The 18182-nt window shown below is 45.5% G+C and overlaps 1 protein-coding gene across 3 annotated transcripts in view; it reads right to left on the bottom strand.

Moving 5' to 3' along the window:
- Positions 1–5889, bottom strand: part of RPS6KA6 (ribosomal protein S6 kinase A6) — a 35885-nt gene extending 29996 nt beyond the window's left edge. The window contains exon 1 of one of the 3 annotated variants that reach the window (XR_005956625.1): positions 5820–5889. Coding sequence is in view for 2 of the 3 variants with exons in the window: in XM_041485081.1 (XP_041341015.1) it covers positions 5820–5837 (18 nt within the window). In the remaining variant the exon portion in view is untranslated. The remainder of the gene's footprint in view (positions 1–5819) is intronic. The other 2 variants (XM_041485081.1, XM_041485082.1) reach the window with 2 other exon arrangements.
- Between the last annotated feature and the right edge of the window lie 12293 nt (positions 5890–18182).

Below are 18182 nucleotides of genomic sequence, written 5' to 3'. Positions count from 1 at the left end.
ATCACATTCAAGTGTGAACCAATGTGAAGCCCACCAAAACTGTCCAAAAAGCTTATTTGGAACTAGAAATAAACTGAGTTTCTACTGCAAAAATGTAATAACATTGTTCCTTCATGGACCTCAATTCAAAGTGATTTTATTGTGCATTTCACCTTTTCTTTTCCATAAAGATGGGCAACATTTTCCAAGTTTTGTTACTTAAATTTAAGCTGTGGAACCAACACTACAACCAGAAGAGCTGCAGACACACTGATACAGATACAAAAAAATGGGGCTGGAATGGGGTTTTGAACCCAAAATCAGTCATTTCATCTAGGTTGTTCCTGAGAACACCCTGTAGTGCACTTTCAACTTGCTGGCAAATCCAGTACACTAAGCTATTGGATTTTTATGGCAGGTAATCACCTTAATTAACAATTTCCTATCGTACACTTTTCCCCTTCACTGTTGCTCCTTGGTTTGTGTTTGTTTTTTCCTGTCCAGTCTCTCCGTACTGACACAGACTGGGACACCTGCCAATTTCTAGTCCAAAGAATTTGATGTTCAAGAGCATGAATCTACTTTTATTTCTTGATACACACAACTACACTTCTGCCATATTTGTTTATAAATCCTGGTCACTGTCCATTAAAAAAAAAACACAAGGAACAAAAATCTGCAAACTTGTTGGAATAGAACCCAAAGTCTGGTAGCTTGTTAAGTAATTCAGCTAAAAAAAGTCAGTGACAAAAATCAAATCATTACTGTCTTGTACAGTCACTTAATTGGCTGAGTTTCAATAACCAGAAGCTGGCAAAAAAGAAAAGTGACAGTTAATACTTATTTCCCACCTCTGTGGAAACCAGATACAAAATGCAGCTTCCACAGCCAAGTGAGGCTCCTTTTAGTGATTTATTCATGAATATTCATGCACAAACATACAGAACAGAACAATTTTAACCTCTAAGTCATTACTTACTAAATATCTACAAATGCACAAATTTTATTTATTATTGTGAATTAAAAAGCAAAGCTCTCTATAAAAAGAACAGGTGAAAGAAGCCAATACTATGATTGTGAAGGAGATTCCTTCATCTTTCAGTCATTTTGCTGTTCAGTGCTGCTCAAGTCCTACAACTGAACATTTTAAACATTAACTCCCATGAAAACACAAACTGAACTCAGACATTAAGGCAAACACTGACGACACTTTCCAAACACACAATCTGGAAATGACACAAAGTACCCCACATTGTTGATTAGTAAAAAATAACAAAAGGAACTATGTAAATAGATGAGCTCAAAGTTTAGGTCAGAGCACCTGGCAGGTCAGACACTTTTGCAGAGGTGCAGGCTGAGGGTCTCAACAGCCTGGCAGGGAGAAAAGTGCCTCTGGATTAAATGGATCCCATGGCAGGGACCATCCCTGCTACCTTGGGAGAATATCTAAATGGCTGGGAAAAGGCTTAATGACAATTGCACATGTTCTTCCTCTGATTAGTACAGCAGAACTATTCCCAGTATTACCAAAGATTGGAACCATCTGCCCCCCCATATTAAGGATGTTTTCCCTGTTTACATGGTAAATTCCTTAGGACTTGGTGGGTCTACAGGTTTGGGTTGAAAGAAGCCAGGCAAAAGGTCAGCAAAAATGCCTAATCCCAGGAAAAGCAGTGGAAGACATAAAGCAGGAGCATCCTGCCCTGGTTTTACATGTTTTCACTGAGGGATTCAAACAGAATTTAAAAAATTCTAGAAAAAGCAGAACTGGGAATTTTATCATCATACTATAATTAGAAGTAAAAAGCAGTATTCAGCACCAGTCACCTAAAATCTTGTCTGGCTTCAAACAGGTAAAATTCTACCCAAGGGTCACCAAGAGCTCCTGTATCCTCCAAAGCTCCTGCTTCCCTGGGCTCCATTTGGGAAGTTACTGGGGTGTTCCCAGAGCTGCACCTCAGTTCTCCCACATGAACACAGGAGTAAGTAGTTTCCTTCCCCACAAACAGAAGGAACCCTTCAAGTAGTTATTTCAAAATATTTGAGTGGAAGCTTACATCAGAAATCCCAATTATGTCAAAAAGTCTTTGAAAAAAAATATCCTGACAGGACAACCACATTTGTTCCTCATTTATTCTTAATTACATCTATAGAGAGTTTGCACCATTATTTAATTAGCAACACACTGGCCTACTGAGGATTTCCTGAGATAGGTCTGAGGAGTTTGAGGGTTCTGGGCACATCCACTCCCCACCTACACAAACTCTGGGCCAGCCCCACTCCCTCAATTCCCCCCACAAAGAGAAGAGGCCTCTAAACACACCAAGTGAAAAAAGGGGATAAAGCAATCTAAAACACCTGAAACCCATAATCAGTTACTAGGGAGAGCTACAAAGTTCCTTTCCTGGGGCAAATAAATCATACATTCAGACAGGACACCAAACCTTCAGCAACATATAATTAGTGATTTTAAAAGAACATTTTGATCCTTCCCATTATCAGATCAAGGGAGAATTACGTGTGCCTCCAACAAGTCACAGCTCTGACAAGACACAAAGCTGACCCCAAGCACAGGGATCACTGAATTAGCAAAGGACTTGAGAGCTTTTCATTCCTGCCTGTGTACATAACCTTAACTCCAGAATCAAAGGGCACAAAGCAGCCAGTCTGCAAATTATATTTAATGGCAGGTAATTCTAGAAGAGGATGAGACTTAAACTTGAGGAAAGCAACTATTTCAAATTTTATTCTTAAGGTAGTGAAGTATTACATAAATAGCAGAATTCTACCTCTGATGAGTAAACAAACCATGCAATTCTTTAGGGTTCGTGTGAGTGCCTCCAAAGGTATCCTGCAGGAAGCAAGATGAGCTACCCGCAACAGACTCCTGGGTTCCTGTCAGAGACTTAGAATACTATAGCAGATTTCCAAAATTAATTTCAGAAGTGGTATACAAACCCACCATCATTATTACTGTATTGCAGCATTCAGTGCATAAAGACACTCATTGTTTTCTCTTTAAGAGCATTAACGTGCAAACTTTTTTTTTTTTTTTAAAGCAACTTGTTCTCCAAGATCTTTACAAAATCTGTGCACTGTTGCAATGGCAGAGGGCACTCAAATTAGGGGCAGTATTTTACTTTCTCTCCTCAATAGAACACCAGGCGATTGTGGAGATTCTGAGAGATGCACTGAACTAGGTAGAGCTGAGTCATCCACGTCACTGCCAGTAATTACTCACAAAGGAGTTATGCAACTCCTAACACTGACAAAATTCAGTGGCCTTTGACAGACCAGGCTCAGAACGTGCTCCAGAGGATGGACTGAAAATACTAGCCAAAATCAAAGATGTATTTATCTCAACTGGCAAAGGGAGCAGCTTATGCACAAGAGCAGCAGAGCTCAGCTCATGAAAAATCCTTTCGGAGGGCAGCAACTTTGAATGCAGCCCCGTTTTCCAGCAGCATACTTTAGTTTTCAGTCACTTTTTTGTTTCAGCCTTGTCTTGCTTGTCACAATCAGGCAATTAAGCAACCGGTTCTTGAAGTATTTATTGCAAAAATAAGTATTTGAGAAGAGGTTGCATTTATGCAATTCACAATATTCATGTCTTGCAAACAGCACGTGCTTACAGCAATTACAGAGCTCGTTGTAAATGCAATCCTCCCAGTTCAAGGGGCAGAAAGTGCCCAAATTCCTGTATTCTGCTCAATTCCAACTATTTCTGTATTTCATTCAGCTTGGTCAGTAAAATGCTAAAGTTTACCTTCCTGTTTCTTTGTAGACTGTAATTACATTTTCATAATCTACAGCAGTTGATTATGATCAACACCCTCATACCTATTTTTATTACCATGGAAATACTTATTAATCCAGTATCCAGGGGGGAAGAAGTTCACTGAATACTTGAAGCTTTAACTGCACAACATTAATCCTTCCTACCTAGGCTTAAGGAATTCCCAGAGTCACAAAACAGCTTCAAAAGTGATACTGTCACAGGAATATAAACACAGTGCACAGCACCAAATCCTCAGCACTTCAAAGACCCCCCAAAAAGGGCAAAATAATTAAATTCTAACCTTCAATAATTTCTTCCAAAAGTTCATGCCGTTCTTGTCACTTGAAGCATGAAAATTTGTTTCCTACTTTCAAGATCACCTCCTTTCCCTGCCAGGTGTTTTTACTCCAAGTCAACACAAGTGCTACTGGAAATGCACTTACTGCTAATAACATAATCCTAAATTTAGTCAACAAGCAGAGTCTCAGAGAAAACCGTTCCTCGGATTTTTCCTCCTGTGCCACAGCTGATGGACAAGAGCACCAGAAGGCACAAGTTAATCTTCAAAATAAAAACCTATTTCACAGCAGCTCTGTTGACTGTAGTTCCAGCAAGGCCAAGGTCAGAGATCTCTCAGACTGCCAATACAAGGCTGTAATGAATACTATGAGCAATACTTAATTCTGTAAAATCTAAGTGAAAGTCAAAACTAAAATTCATTTTGACATAAAATGCGCCTTTGTTGAATCCCCAAGCCGCGTGGATGTAGAAACCCAACAAGTGAGAAGTGCAGCACACCCCTGAGATCACTTATAGAAGGGGTTATGACAACACAAGTATTTGTTCCTGTCATTTGGGAACTCCACACTCAACTTGAAGAAACTGGTTTGGCACAAATGGGCTGTAAGTGCTACTGGCCAAACCTAACAGGAACACAACAAACACCTTTTAATCAGAGCACAACTGGAGGAGCTTCACACAGACCTTGGAAAATACAAATTAAAGAGTGACTGCTGCAAACAGTTGCCTTGAGATGTTACACACACAGAGTCCTTTCAGCTGGACACCCCTGCCCTGTGCTTTGCTGGCTCCCCTTGGTGGAGGGGCTTGTCCAGCCAAAAAACACCCAGGGATGCACATCCCACTTCAGCTGCAACACTCTGCACTTGATTACTTTACCACTAATAGATCATAATTTCCAAGTATTTCCTAAAGAACTGACCAACAGGACCAACAAAGTTCTCAGACCTTCGCTAAGTGTCGTACCTCAATTACAATAAACTGCTTTTACAAACAATATGAACAAATAAACCTTAATACTTCTGCTGACTTTCTGATATCTGATGCATATCCAGTAATTAAAGCACTTGGCAGTGGTACTAAAATTCCCAAATATTAAAAGCACGAAGAAATCTGGGGATTTTTTTCCCTTTCAATTTTTATCAGGGAAAAAAAAATTCAACAAGGACATCCTTTCACTCTTGCACATTTTGTACTTTGAGATGGTTTTGCTACAGACCCTTTTCACTTGCAATAAGAAGAGTCTGGTGCACTACAGGGAGCAAGTCTGACCAGTTTTAAGCAACTTTGTTTAGATAACATCTTTTGTGTGTCTAACAGACCTAGGTGTAATCTTTTATTTGTCATAGCTGACGATACCTGATACGCAACCCTTCACTGCTGATTTCAAAGTGCCAGAGTTTTAACACTCAAGCACCACGTTCTGCTGAGGCACAGGAATCATTGCAACAGAACCAGTTCTGCCTTTTATTTTCTTTTAAATTGCATTTGCTCTTTGCTGATGAAGCACCTGGAGCACTAAGCAATACCTCGAAGTCGTTCCTCGTTCTTTAACACGTTTAAGCATCCAAACCTCAGCCAGGCACCCCTGGTTCTCTCTGCTCGTTGTGCTTATGATAACCAACGCAGAGTTAGTTATTCAACGTTTAAGCATCCAAACCTCAGCCAGGCACTCCTGGTCCTCTCAGGTCGTTGCGTGTACGGTAATTAATGTGTAATTATTCCAGGAAAAGGCAAAGGCACCCCCGTAGTGACAACCTACCTGGATGCGCAGCCACATTAACGCGAGCAAATTTCCTGCAGAACTTAAAGTAACTTTTCCCAGGAGCTACGGCCATAAAAGTGAGTTTACAACCCCTCGGAGGCTACGTGGGGAGGGACACCTGTGACACGAAGCGGCCGGGAGGCGACACAAAGCACCGGCCTCCCCGGGGCGCCGGTGCCGCTACCTCCACACGTGTCACGGCCCGCGCCCGGGGGGCACGGCGGGGCCCGGGGACGTCAGGGCGGGACGGAGAATCCCCTGCATGGGGAGGGGGGGGGGAATGACGCGCGGTGACGTCACCGGGGCGGGCGGGCGGCGCCGCCGCCGCGCTGAGGGGGATTGGGGATGGAGGGGATTGGGAATGAGGGGATTGGGGATGGAGGGATGGGGGTGAGGGATTGGGGATGGAGGGATGGGGGTGGGGGGTTGGGGATGGAGGGAAGGGATGGGATTGGGGGATCAGGGGATTTGAGATAGAGGAGGTTGGGGATGGAGGGGTTGGGGGTGAGGGACAGGTCTGAAGGGGAGTGGGGTGGATAGATTAGGGGATGAGGGAGAGGGGTGAGGGAATTGGAAGCGAGACGAGGCTGCGGGGACAGGTCTGAGGGGGATCACGGCTGAGGGGACGGCGGTCAAGGGATTGGTATGAAAGGGTTGGGGATGATTTGCAGGGGTGGTTGAGGGGACGCTGGCTGTCCGGGATCGGCGCTGAGGGGCACCGGCTGCGGGCCCCGCACGGCGCGGCTGTTCCTCCCACGGAGCTGACAGAGCGGAGGGGAAAAAAAAAAAAAAAAAAGGAAAAAAAAAAAAAAAAGGCAAAACCCAAAAGTTTCGCTCGGTGTTGTTGTTTTTCGAATGTGCGAGGCGTGGGGACAGGAAGCGCGGGCGGCGGGGAGGCACAGCCGCTCCCCGCGGGGCCGTGGGCTGCGGGAAGGAGCCGGGGCGGCAGCGGAGCCGCCTCGCCGCCCTCACGGCAAAGCGGCCCCGACGCCTTTGTGGGCAGGCGGGTGTGCGGGGAGAAACGCGGCAGCACTGCCCCACGGGGGCAGGAGAAGGAGCGTGCGGGGGAAAATAATATTCCCACTTCACCCCTCGATTTCGGGAGCTGGACGGCACTAGATGATGCTGTCAACAGTATGTTTTTAAAGGACAGAAAGCTGCCTCAATGACAGTTTGTATTTGGACGTGCTGCATGACTTACCAATAAGCCCTGCCCTCTAGATAAAGCAAAGACTCAAACCGTTCTTAATTGCCAAATAATTTCTATGAAATGAGCGCAAACAAGGGAACAAGCTGGTGCACCCCATAGCTCACACACTTTCCATGCTGATTTTTTTGGCTCAGAAGTCAGCCAGTGCACAGACAAGTGTAGGATGCTGTGCTGCTCCAGTCCCTGATTAAACCTGGTTCCCAGTCCCTCAGAGTTCCCATTCCCTGTTCCCTGTGGCTGAAGAGTTGCCTATTGTCCATGTGTCACTGCAGCAGCAGCCAGCTGGCACCTCAGCATTTCCATTGCAAGCCTATTTTTAAGGGTCTGGAACTCAACCACGGAAGACAAATGTTTTGGAGCGTGTACCGGGAATGCTTGTCCTTCAGAAAATAAAAATCAGGTGGGAAAATGGAGGAGCAAAGTCACAGGTAGTTTATGCCAACAAATAATTTATACTTTAAATATAGAATTGTTCAGGCTGAGTCACTTTATTTTTGTTGCGGTAGGAACAATTTGCAGGCTGTTGGTGCACACAACCATATCCCAGTGCCTCTGCTGGTGACACTGGTGTGGCCAAATCTGTGAGATTACATCTGTACATACCTCATCAGTGCCACCAGGCACTTAAATATAAAGGAAATCAAGTGAGAAGTGAGTTTTGAAAGTTCTTGGAGTACTCAACAAGAACTTGTGTCTAAAACTCCTGTGGCAGATGCTGTTTCCTGCATCTGACTTCTCCCATTGCTCCAAATAATAACAGGCTACAAACAAGTGTTCTGCATCCCCAGGGATTTGAGAAGTTCAGAGGAAAGCAATAATTAAGGGAGCTAGGATTGTTATTTGTGTCAAAGGCTAGAAAAGGGAAATTATTATGTATGTAGGTATAAGAAAAAGGAAATTCAGAATTTCTGTTATTTTAGGTCTCACAACCAAACAAGCAACCGGCGTTCAATAAAAGGCAACAGTGTGTCACTAAAATGTAAAAATTAGCAAGATTCCCCTCAAATGCTCTTTTACAGAGAAATAAACCATCAAAAATACATTAGCAAATCACTGTTTTAGGAGGACCAGGGCCCCATGTCCTGGGTTTCAAATGAATATTTTGATATTATATACTTTGATATTATATGCCCATATTTCTAGAGCATCTAATCTGCCCGTAGGGATATCAGATCTCATTTGGTGCCCAGGTTTCAGCTGGGGGTATCACATCCCTGCTGTGCAATTTGCAGCTGAATACTTCTGACATTTCAGCACCTTCATCTGTTCAGCAGGTTCTGCCCATTCCATTCCTCAGCAGGTCCTTGTAGGAGCAGCAGGAGAACCTCTGAGGGACTTTGATTAGATGAAGGGTTCAAAATAATTAGTATCTTAATATAGATTCGCTTCAAAATTAATTCAACAGCATGGTAAAGTTGCTGAGAGTAGTATTTTACTGAGCCTAATAGGAAAGGAATAAAAATAAAAATAAAAGTAATAATAATATAGTAATAAATGGGATCTGCAGCCAAAATTCAGCTCGTTCAGTACCAGTAACATGAAATCCAAGCACTCACTTGTCCCTTTTATGCACCTGCAGCCACCTGACAGCATTCATACTTACTTTACTTATTCAATTTCCCTGAAAATCATCAATCACAAGCTTGAACATATGAACAACAGCTTATTTATGAATTTTAAAAATCCCTGCACATTTCCTGATGTCATTCCCAGCAGGACACTTCTAAGAAAGGCCAATTACAGACTGACGTTCCCTCTCCAGTTTTCTGGCAATCTGTAGCTACCCTAAACAGGATTATTTCAGAAGAATCCTGTAAATTTTATGCTCATTCACTCAGCAAGTTTTCCAGGAAAGGAAAAATAAAAATATTGTCATCAGGCCAGTGCCTTTATTTCCCCTCCTTTCCCAGCTTAGTGACACTGAAGCCAAAGCACAGCAAGGGCAGCAGATCTTTCCCCTGGAAGAGCTCAGGAAGGAAACTGCAAAAAACAAAGTTTGAGGAAGCTGCTTGTTCCATTTTTGCTTGTTCCATTTTGCTGTCGCAGCTCTGGTAACGCCCCTGGAAGGGAACAGGTACAAATTTGGCTTTGGGGGTTCAGCTCAAGGCAAGCTGAACTCTAGGACTGATTGTGAAGCTGGTTTGGGGGGGATAGTTAATTCCTCAGGACGAGTTTATTCCAGGTCATCATCGTTTCACCTTTAATCTGTTGTACAGTACGAGCTCGGCACATTTGCAGAGTCAGAGCAGCCCTTCCCTGTTGTGGGGATGAATGCTCCTGGGCACAAAGCACGTCCTGTTCGTGCCACTGCTCTCCTACCAGGAGGGAAAACAACTGTCCTGATGCAACAAAAACGTGTCCTTGTATCCTTGGGTCCCTGCCAGGACTGCTCCAGAGCGGGGACTGCTTCACACAGAGCCTGGGAGCTCCCATGTGGGACAGCTGTGGCCTCTGAAATGTGGAAATCCTCTACACGCAGAGGAAATTGCTCAGGTCTAAGGAGGTAAACACAGCAACATTTTCGCCATTTTACACACTGATATCACAAAACCAAACACCTGATTAAGATTCCATGGTTAAGTCATGGAACAGCATCATGACAAAACCTTCAGTCCATGCCATGTTAGCGTGAATACGAAACAGAACTGTGAGAGTCCATATCCCACCCTGTATATCCTGATATTTAAAATATGCACCTGAGCCAAGCTCATGTATGTGTATGCACAGAGATGTGGCATCAAATACAAAGAGTGTGAACTCGTTAAACAGTTTATTGTGTGCTTTGGAGTCACTCACACGAGGGAGCAGCCAGAGCCTCTCTGTTGTGGTTATGTCAGAGCACAAAGTGAGAGGGAAGAGGCCCCTGGTGAGTCCCTGCCTCAGCTTCATTATATCTCCCCATCTCATCTTTGTGCTTCTGTAGCGAGGTTTGAAATGCTCACTTAGGGATAAAAAAAGGAAGCCAATTGGGAGATGGTGCTCCCAGATCAACACCTTAAGAAAGATCTACTATTTCATTCTCACCGTCAAAACAAACATATTTTGGGGGATATTTTGGAACCGCAGGACAGACTTAGCAGTAAATTTTGCCACATTTGTCCAAAATGAGCTCAAGAAATATCCCAGCCATATGGAAAATACAATGAATTTATCTCTGCTGATCACAGTGCTTTGACAGTAGGAGATGGAAACTGCACATGGGCACGGTGAATGAAGAGCCTACTAGATTTATTTATGCTCATATATACTTTTCACTTAATACCTCTTAGTTTTCCTTCATTTTGAAATGAAATGCCCTATAATTTATATTTTACCCTCAAAACTGAGTGAATGCTACAAACCAGACAACTGACACATCTCAGTTCTTCTCTATCCTCAAAGAAAAATAGAAATTAAAGATGCAGTATCCTGTCTCCACAGTGGCCAGGAAAGCAGATGCCAGACAGAGCCTACAAACAGGGTAAGCAATAGCTAAAAATACAGCTCCAGATTTGTGTTCAGACTCAAGCAATTTGGGTTTCATAAACCAAGGGTGAGATCCTGCACAGAACAATCTTGTGGGATATTCCTTCCATCCTCTTGCCAAAGTTTTTCGGAATACCTACAATTAAGTGATCGTAACACCTCACAAATTCCTCCTTTATCACCAAAGTACCTCGCTCTGAGCCTGCTGCTTAGTTGGATCTGCTGTTCTCTGGCTTTCTATTGCAAGGGAGAGGGATAAATCCCCCTGTGCACATTTGGGATTTCACACAGGAGTACATCCCACCTCCCCCCTCCCAACAGGCGCTGCTCTGCTCCCCAGGCTGGGCATTCCTGGGCTGGTCACTCACTCAGAGCTGAAGAGTGGGGAAATTCCCGTGTCTCTGCACACATTTTCACTGCTCATTTGGAATAAACATAAAATAGTTGGCAATAATGTGCACAAATTACAAAGAGAAGGAAAGTAATGAGCAGCTCCCCAGGTCCTGTGGGAAATGACAGGGGACTCAGAGCACACCACGAGGGCACAGCAGGGATGGAAGAGCAGGGGGCTGGTTTTACACCCCATGGACCCAAAAGTGTGGGCACTTTTGGAGTCTGAGCTTAGGAAAGCCCAGCAGAGACCACAGGAATCCTGCAGCCTCAGGTAATGGCTCAGTGAAAACCCCAAGGCCCAGCTTTGTCCAAGCTCCTCCTAAGGACTCATCAACAAGAATTTCTTTGGTAATCCATCTCTTTCCAAAAGCCACTGAGAAAACATGACCAAGTGTATTTCTGATAGAAACTCCCAAGGTTAGCTGAGCCAAGTGCAGTCAGAAAACGTAATTAAATACTGAAATAAGTCACTGCAGCAGTGTGCACACACCAACAGATGGCAAATCTACCACAAGCAATTGATCCTTTTTTTAAAAAACCCTGAATCTCACATACTTTTGTCTTTTTCCAGAACTTGCTTCGTTATAGTTCTTCAAACCTGATTTATCCTTGAAGCTGAAACCAAGCTTGAAAAATCCAACTGGAATTGAGAGCGAATTTCGCCTCAGAGCGCAGAATAAACCACCATGATGTTCCAATATGCAAATGTATCAACAATGATGAATACTTAAGGGATTGATTGCATCCAAAATCATCGTGATCTCCATCTTCAGGGTAGTTCTTGTGACAGCAGAAGGTGTTACTTCTGCAGTGAGAGAGAGCCAAAGATGTTGCCAGTGCCTAACTTTAGCTAGGAGCCCACATACCATGCCTCAAACCAGTATCCTAATCATCCCAGGTGAAAATTCTTCCCGTTTTGGAAGATTATAATTAACTTCCTACTGAGCCATGCTTAGAAAAATGCCTCAACCTGAAAGATGAAATAGGAACTTAGTATCTGTCAGAAATAATTCAGCAGTAGCTGTTTGTGTCTTGCAGTATAAAGATACAGCTTTAAAATTATATATTTAGAAGTTGTTTTCTCCTTATTGTGTAACAAAAGGACTTGACTGGATGAGTAATAGCTGCACTGCTGGGGCAGGGAGGAGGTCGTGAATGCCCCTTGAGGGATATCAGTTTGGCTCTTCAGATAATTGCTGCAGCAGCAGTGAGTGCTGAAAGGGTCCCCACTGCTGGAGGGACACAGATCCACACCCTGCCAGCCCCTGCTGCCCTGGGGCTCCTGGGGGTCACCACAACTCCCCTGCTCTTTCTTCTCCACCACAATCAAGGTTATTTTCCAGCCGTCTTGACTTTGCTCCTGCTCCAATTGGGGCACAACTTGACTCATCAGTTCTTTATTTGGAACGCACATCACATTTCTGCACTTCATCAGTTCTGCTCCCAGTGAGGTCACACATTTGTGGCCATTCAATACTTCCTGCAAGTGTCCAGCTCTCAGTTTCACCTTTTCCCACTGCCCTGAGTCTGGAGCCACTCTTCAGCCAGGGATGCTCTTTGCAGCCCTGTGACTTTGGGTTCAGCAGGACACAAGCTGAGCACATTCTAGAATATGTTTCAGAATCAATCTCTTAAGCCCAACTTCTTTTCCCATTAACTCTGGTGACAATATTCATAATAATTTCAATGGGAGCATGATAATTCTGTAAGTAATTGCTATCAGGAATTTAATTTAAACCTCATTTGACTGACATTTCTTGTTTGCAAGATATCTATTTTAGGAACAATGTCTTGCTAGTATATCTCTCTTCATCTTAGTCATGACTGATAACAGAATAATCATCTCAACCACTTTTCTTTTCTTGCATAATGGCTTTACTGCATTTTTACATAGCAAACACACAAGAATAGAAACAATTAGACAAATAACAGTATTATATGTAGATGAGCAGGTAAGTGACTAGAACTAACTTGAAACTCTTTACTAGGCTGAGAAGCCTCTCGAGCCACAATGAGATTGTTGAAAAGACTAAGGAACAATGAAAGTTGCCTCTAACTTGTGTTTCCCTCAGCTGGGGTTTCCAGGTGTGTTAAATACAGAATGTCAACACGCCAGAACTCCAGCCTGCTCCTGATTTCGCTGCCAGAAAGACACTGAGGGGCTGGAGTGAGTCCAGGGAAGGGAACAGAGCTGGGAAGGGGCTGGAGCCCCAGGAGAGGCTGAGGGAGCTGGGAAGGGGCTCAGCCTGGAGCAAAGGAGGCTCAGGGGGGACCTTGTGGCTCTGCACAGCTCCTGCCAGGAGGGGACAGCCAGGGGAGGCTCTGCTCCCAGGGAACAGGGACAGGAGAGGGAATGGACTCAGGCTGGGTCAGGACAGGCTCAGGTTGGACATCAGCAGGAATTTCCCCATGGAAAGGGTGGCCAGGCCTTGGCAGGGGTTGCCCAGGGAGGTTTGGAGTGCCCATCCCTGGAGGTGTCCAAGGAATGCCTGGATGTGGCACTCAGTGCTCAAGGTGACAAGGTAGGGATCGGTCCCAGGCTGGATTCCATGATCCCAGAGGTCTTTCCCAGGCTCAGAGATTTTGGGATCCTGTGCTGCTCTGCAGGAGCTCACTGCCCATCCTCCAACACTATCCAATAGCAGAACACTGCCAGCAGAGTCAACACTGTCCCAGTCACATCCAGGACAAATCTGAAGCAGCAATTTCCAGGCAATGGATCTTTAATCAGTGTCTTTCCTACAGGGAAATGCCACAAAACACTTTTCAGGTCATTACCTTGTTCTTAATAACCAACAGCAGCCACGGGGCAGCCGAGTGCTGAGTAAGGAGGGACAGGGCTCACCACCACTGCCACCTTTTTGTCATATTTCCTCCTTTGCTGTAAATCTACAGGGACAAGCACTTATGAAGAGTCTTCAGTAAGCTGAGTTTGACACTGAAAGAGTTGCATCTCCTGTCACTGAGGAGCTGAGGCATCGATGGAGCTGTGGCAGAACAGCTAAAAGGGTTAAAAATTGAGAGACAAGCAGAGTTCCAGTGATCAGGAAAAAATCCAGTCCATGCCACGTGAGAGGCAGATCCTCACCGCCCTTAATGGAAGGGTTTTTAGGAGATGTTGTGAATTGGCTTCAGTGAGAAACCAGAGCACTCAGTGGAGGAAACATCTCACAGGATGAGGTCAGACTTGTAAAGAAGGGCTCTTACCCAGCCCAGCCCAGCAGCAGAGGCACAGAGTGAGCAGAAACCACCTGTAAGGATAATTCTGGTGGGACACCTCAGCCTCCCTAATGAAGCTACAAAACCTCAGCTCCAGCCTATGTTTCACCAGTTTGTGTGTTTTGAAACAAGCTCAAATAATGTAATTCTGAGCATCAATATTTACCTCGTAAAAGGAGGAGGAGCAACCTCTGACTTTTCTTCCTGCAACAAGCACAGTGTGGTACCACCCCTGGAAGGCCAGCAAAAAGCACCAGGGCAGGACTCTTCAAAAGAGGAGGATCTGCTTTTTTGATACAAAAAAAAATTAATAAGCCTCACTTTTAAAATCTGCTAACAGTAATCTTGAGGAAAAAAGAAATAATGCTGGGTTTGTGTGGGAAGGAAGCAGATTTAAATCTCAAATGAATGACGTACCTTGTAATTACAGGAACCATTGAAAGAGATATTCAGAATTAAAATACTTCCAATATTCACAGCGAAATGTTACTTTGAAAATTTTCAAGGATGGATAACTGCACATAAACAGAGGCAGATGATCAAGGGCTGAAGATCAAATTAACTCAAAGAAAGAAGTCAGCCTTGTTAAATAATATCTAAAATTGTCCCTGAGCTCAGCAGTGAGGGCTTGAGGCAGCGTGTGGCTGGGAGAGCAGCAACTTGGATTTACTGCGAGATTGTGCCTTTGTGAGTGCCACAACTGCCTTCAAAAATGCCTTTCAGAAGCACATGAACTCTGGGAATGCCTCAAAATTTAAATTAAAACACCTTTCCAAATTTTCAATCACCAAACAATGGGTGATTAAGCACAATCATTAAGCTGACAGCAACAGAAGTAACATATTTCTTCCATTATGACATAGTCCTCATTGCTTAATGCATTTTAATAAGACAATTATAAAGTATTTTATGTTGCACCTAGCTATTAATATTGGTTCTTTAGCACTCCAGGTAAAAGATGTTTTCACTCAGAGATGATTCCATCTGTATTAACACTACAAATAAAACTATGAACCCATTTTATATCAATTAATGGCATTTTTTTTACTCAGTTGACCCAATGGATTCAATTAATGGCGTTTTTTTGCACACAATGGACTCAATCAATGGCATTTTTTGAGTGAGGGAGATGATTACCTGAGCACAGAACCAGCAGGAGACCCCCAGACCCCTTAGATAAGATTTTAATGGGATAAACACATGGTATCAATTTTCTGTACAGAACATTTTGCCATAAATATTTTCTCCACAAAGGATTTTTCCTCCATAAAATGCCACACTGGTTGCTCAGCATTTCCCTCTGACTCCCCTCGTGTCACTCTGATGGATCTGCTGAGAGCTGTGGAAAGCTCAGGGGAGCCCAAAATTGTCATTCCCTGTTTGTCTGCCTGTTTGTTTAACTCCAACCCCGCGGTTCTGGCTTCCTCCAAATTCGCTTGGAGACTCTGGGAGCTGCTGGCTTGTCACAGTGACACCTCTGCTCCATTCTGCTCCACACAGCTGGAAAACAGGGAGAGCTTCCCTTGGCTGCTGCTCCCATTCCTGGCACGGCCACGGAACGGGAGGAATTCACACAGGCTGGGAAAGCGCCTGCCAGAGCAGCTGCCATGGCACTGCGGCTCAGCAGGGCTGAGATATTCCAGGGAGGCACCAGGATGGTCAGAGGGATGGAGCAGCTCTGCTGCGAGGAAAGCCTGGGGGAGCTGGGGCTGCTCAGGCTGGAGGAGAGATCCCATCGTGGCTTTCCAGTGCCTGGGGGAGCCCGCAGGGAAGATGGAGAGAGACTGCAGGGGTCTGGAGAGCCAGGACAGGGGGAATGGCTTCCCACTGCCAGAGAGCAGGTTAGATGGGATATCAGCAAAAAATTCTTCCCTCTGAGGGTGGTGAAGCCCTGGCACAGGGTGCCCAGAGCAGCTGTGGCTGCCCCTGGATCCCTGGAAATGTCCAAGGCCAGGCTGGATGGGGCTTGGAGCAGCCTGGGACAGTGGAAGGTGTCCCTGCCATGGCACTGGATGGGCTTTAAGGTCCCTCCCACCCCAACCCATTCTTCTGTGTCCTGTTGACACCTCCCAAGGACCCGATTCCCTCCTCCCTCAAGATGTTTTTGAGCTGGAAATCATGGTCTGAACTTTTACAGGTGTCCTTAACCCCTCACTGACCAGCAGGCTGATCAGCCCTAAACACACTTCTAAGCCTCAATGGTTATATTGTAAATAACAATACACCTTGTCACCCAAAGTCACCCAAAAGAGGCACCCAAAAAGCATAAATTCTAGTTACCAAAGGTCAGCTCTTGGCATGAGAAAAAAAAAAAAAAAAAAAAAAAAAAAGGTTGGGTTTTATTTTTTTCCTTATTGAGCTAAAAATCACCCATCACGCCAGCCCACAGCTACTCCCACGGGCAGCGCCGTCAGCGCTCGCGCACCCGCCCCGCGCGGAGCCGCTCCCCTGAGCCCCGGTGACACCAGGGACACTTCAGGTGACACTTCAGGTGACTGCTCCGAGCCTTCTGAGGGGTCAGCCAGGGCCACCCCAGCCTTGCTGTGTGCTGCTCCCATTCCCAGCTGCTCCTCCTCTCTCCCGCAGGATGTAGGTGCTCATGGCGGGCACTCTGAGCATTCCCAAATCTTCTCCTTGTTCTGCCGTTTCCCTTTCTCCGTGGTGCACTTTGTGTCTCAGTTTAATCTTTGTTTTCTGCAGTTCCAAGCTGGATTGGTCCTGTTCCCTTCCGGCTGTGGCCTCCTGAGGCTACACATGCCCAAGGGATGGATGAAAGGAAGATTCCACGGAATCCTCTAGGCTGGAAAAGAGCTCTGAGGTCATCGAGTCCAGCCTTTGGCTGATCCTGGATCTTGGATCTCCCTCTAAGTCCAAAGGAGGCCACAAATCCAAGCCTTTGTTTTATCTCCATTCTTAGCATATTTCCCAGCTCATTTGGGCTAAAACAAGGAAAGCCCTGCACTGCCCAAGCTGGGCTCACGCCAGGCCTCAGGATTGGGGTGAGTGTTCCTCTTGCTGGAGAAGCCCAAAGCAGGAGTTTGGGAGCTCTGCCTCTCCAGGCACTTCCTGTCATTGCTGCTCAGAGCTGCAGCCCAGGATGGGGTGCCCTGTGTGTCCCTGTCCCCAGGCTACCTCTGCCTCTCCTGCCTGTTCAGAGCTGTCCCCTCTTGCACGTACACAAGTTTTCTTTCCAGGCACTGAATCCCTGAGCTCACAAGATGTGTGTGCAGCTCCAGGACTCGTAATACTCAACCAATTTAACCAATATTTCCACTTTTTTTTTTTTTTTTTTAATGGACATCCAGAGTGAGATCACAGGAGTTTCCTCTCTCTTCTTTGGAAATTTCCTTAATCCAGGAAGCCAACATTCACTGCTGGAAGGGAGTGATTGATCCCTGTGTGAGCCATGGCAGTGGTGAGGAAGGACAGGAACAGCAAACAAAATGTCCCTCACCTGACTGGACCACTCACAGCCCCTGGGTGGGAAATCTGGAATCACCAGTGAGGGAAAATCTGAAATCAGTCTCTAATTACTGCTCATGGCCTGGCTGTTCACTGGAGCTGCCCTGAACCCCAGCGAGGTGGAGCAGCAGAACCTCTGATGCACTGACCCACGGTGACAAACTGATTTTGGGGTGACTCAGAGGGGCCCCCAGCCCCCTCAGAATTCCAGGCACACCCCCTCCCCTGCCAGCCATTCCCAGAGCCCATCTGAGCGTGGCTATAAATACACACCCGGCTCATCCATCGACATTTAAATATAATGCACTGCCAGGGAGAGGGCTTGGAAATATCTGAAGGATGTGGTATCTTGGAAACCGCCTGCCTCGAGTCGCCCAAATCAATTACAGAGTGAATCAACACATGGCTCCGGCGTGGGAGCAGCGAGCAGCTGGCACTGCCACCCGTCCCTGTCCCCAGCCCTGTCCCCAGCCCTGTCCCCAGGCTGGGAGCACGGCAGGGAATGCCCCCGGGAGCCCCAGCTGCTCCCAGCCCCCAGCACAGGGCACAACAGCAGCTCAGCTTCTAAACTAAAGAGGGGAAAACCCACTGAAAATAATCTGCAAAGGTGA

This window comes from Pyrgilauda ruficollis, unplaced genomic scaffold, assembly GCF_017590135.1.
Source record: "Pyrgilauda ruficollis isolate IOZ18807 unplaced genomic scaffold, ASM1759013v1 scaffold7, whole genome shotgun sequence".
In the NCBI taxonomy this organism is placed as follows: domain Eukaryota; kingdom Metazoa; phylum Chordata; class Aves; order Passeriformes; family Passeridae; genus Pyrgilauda; species Pyrgilauda ruficollis.
This window is presented reverse-complemented; position numbering and strand designations above follow the sequence as displayed.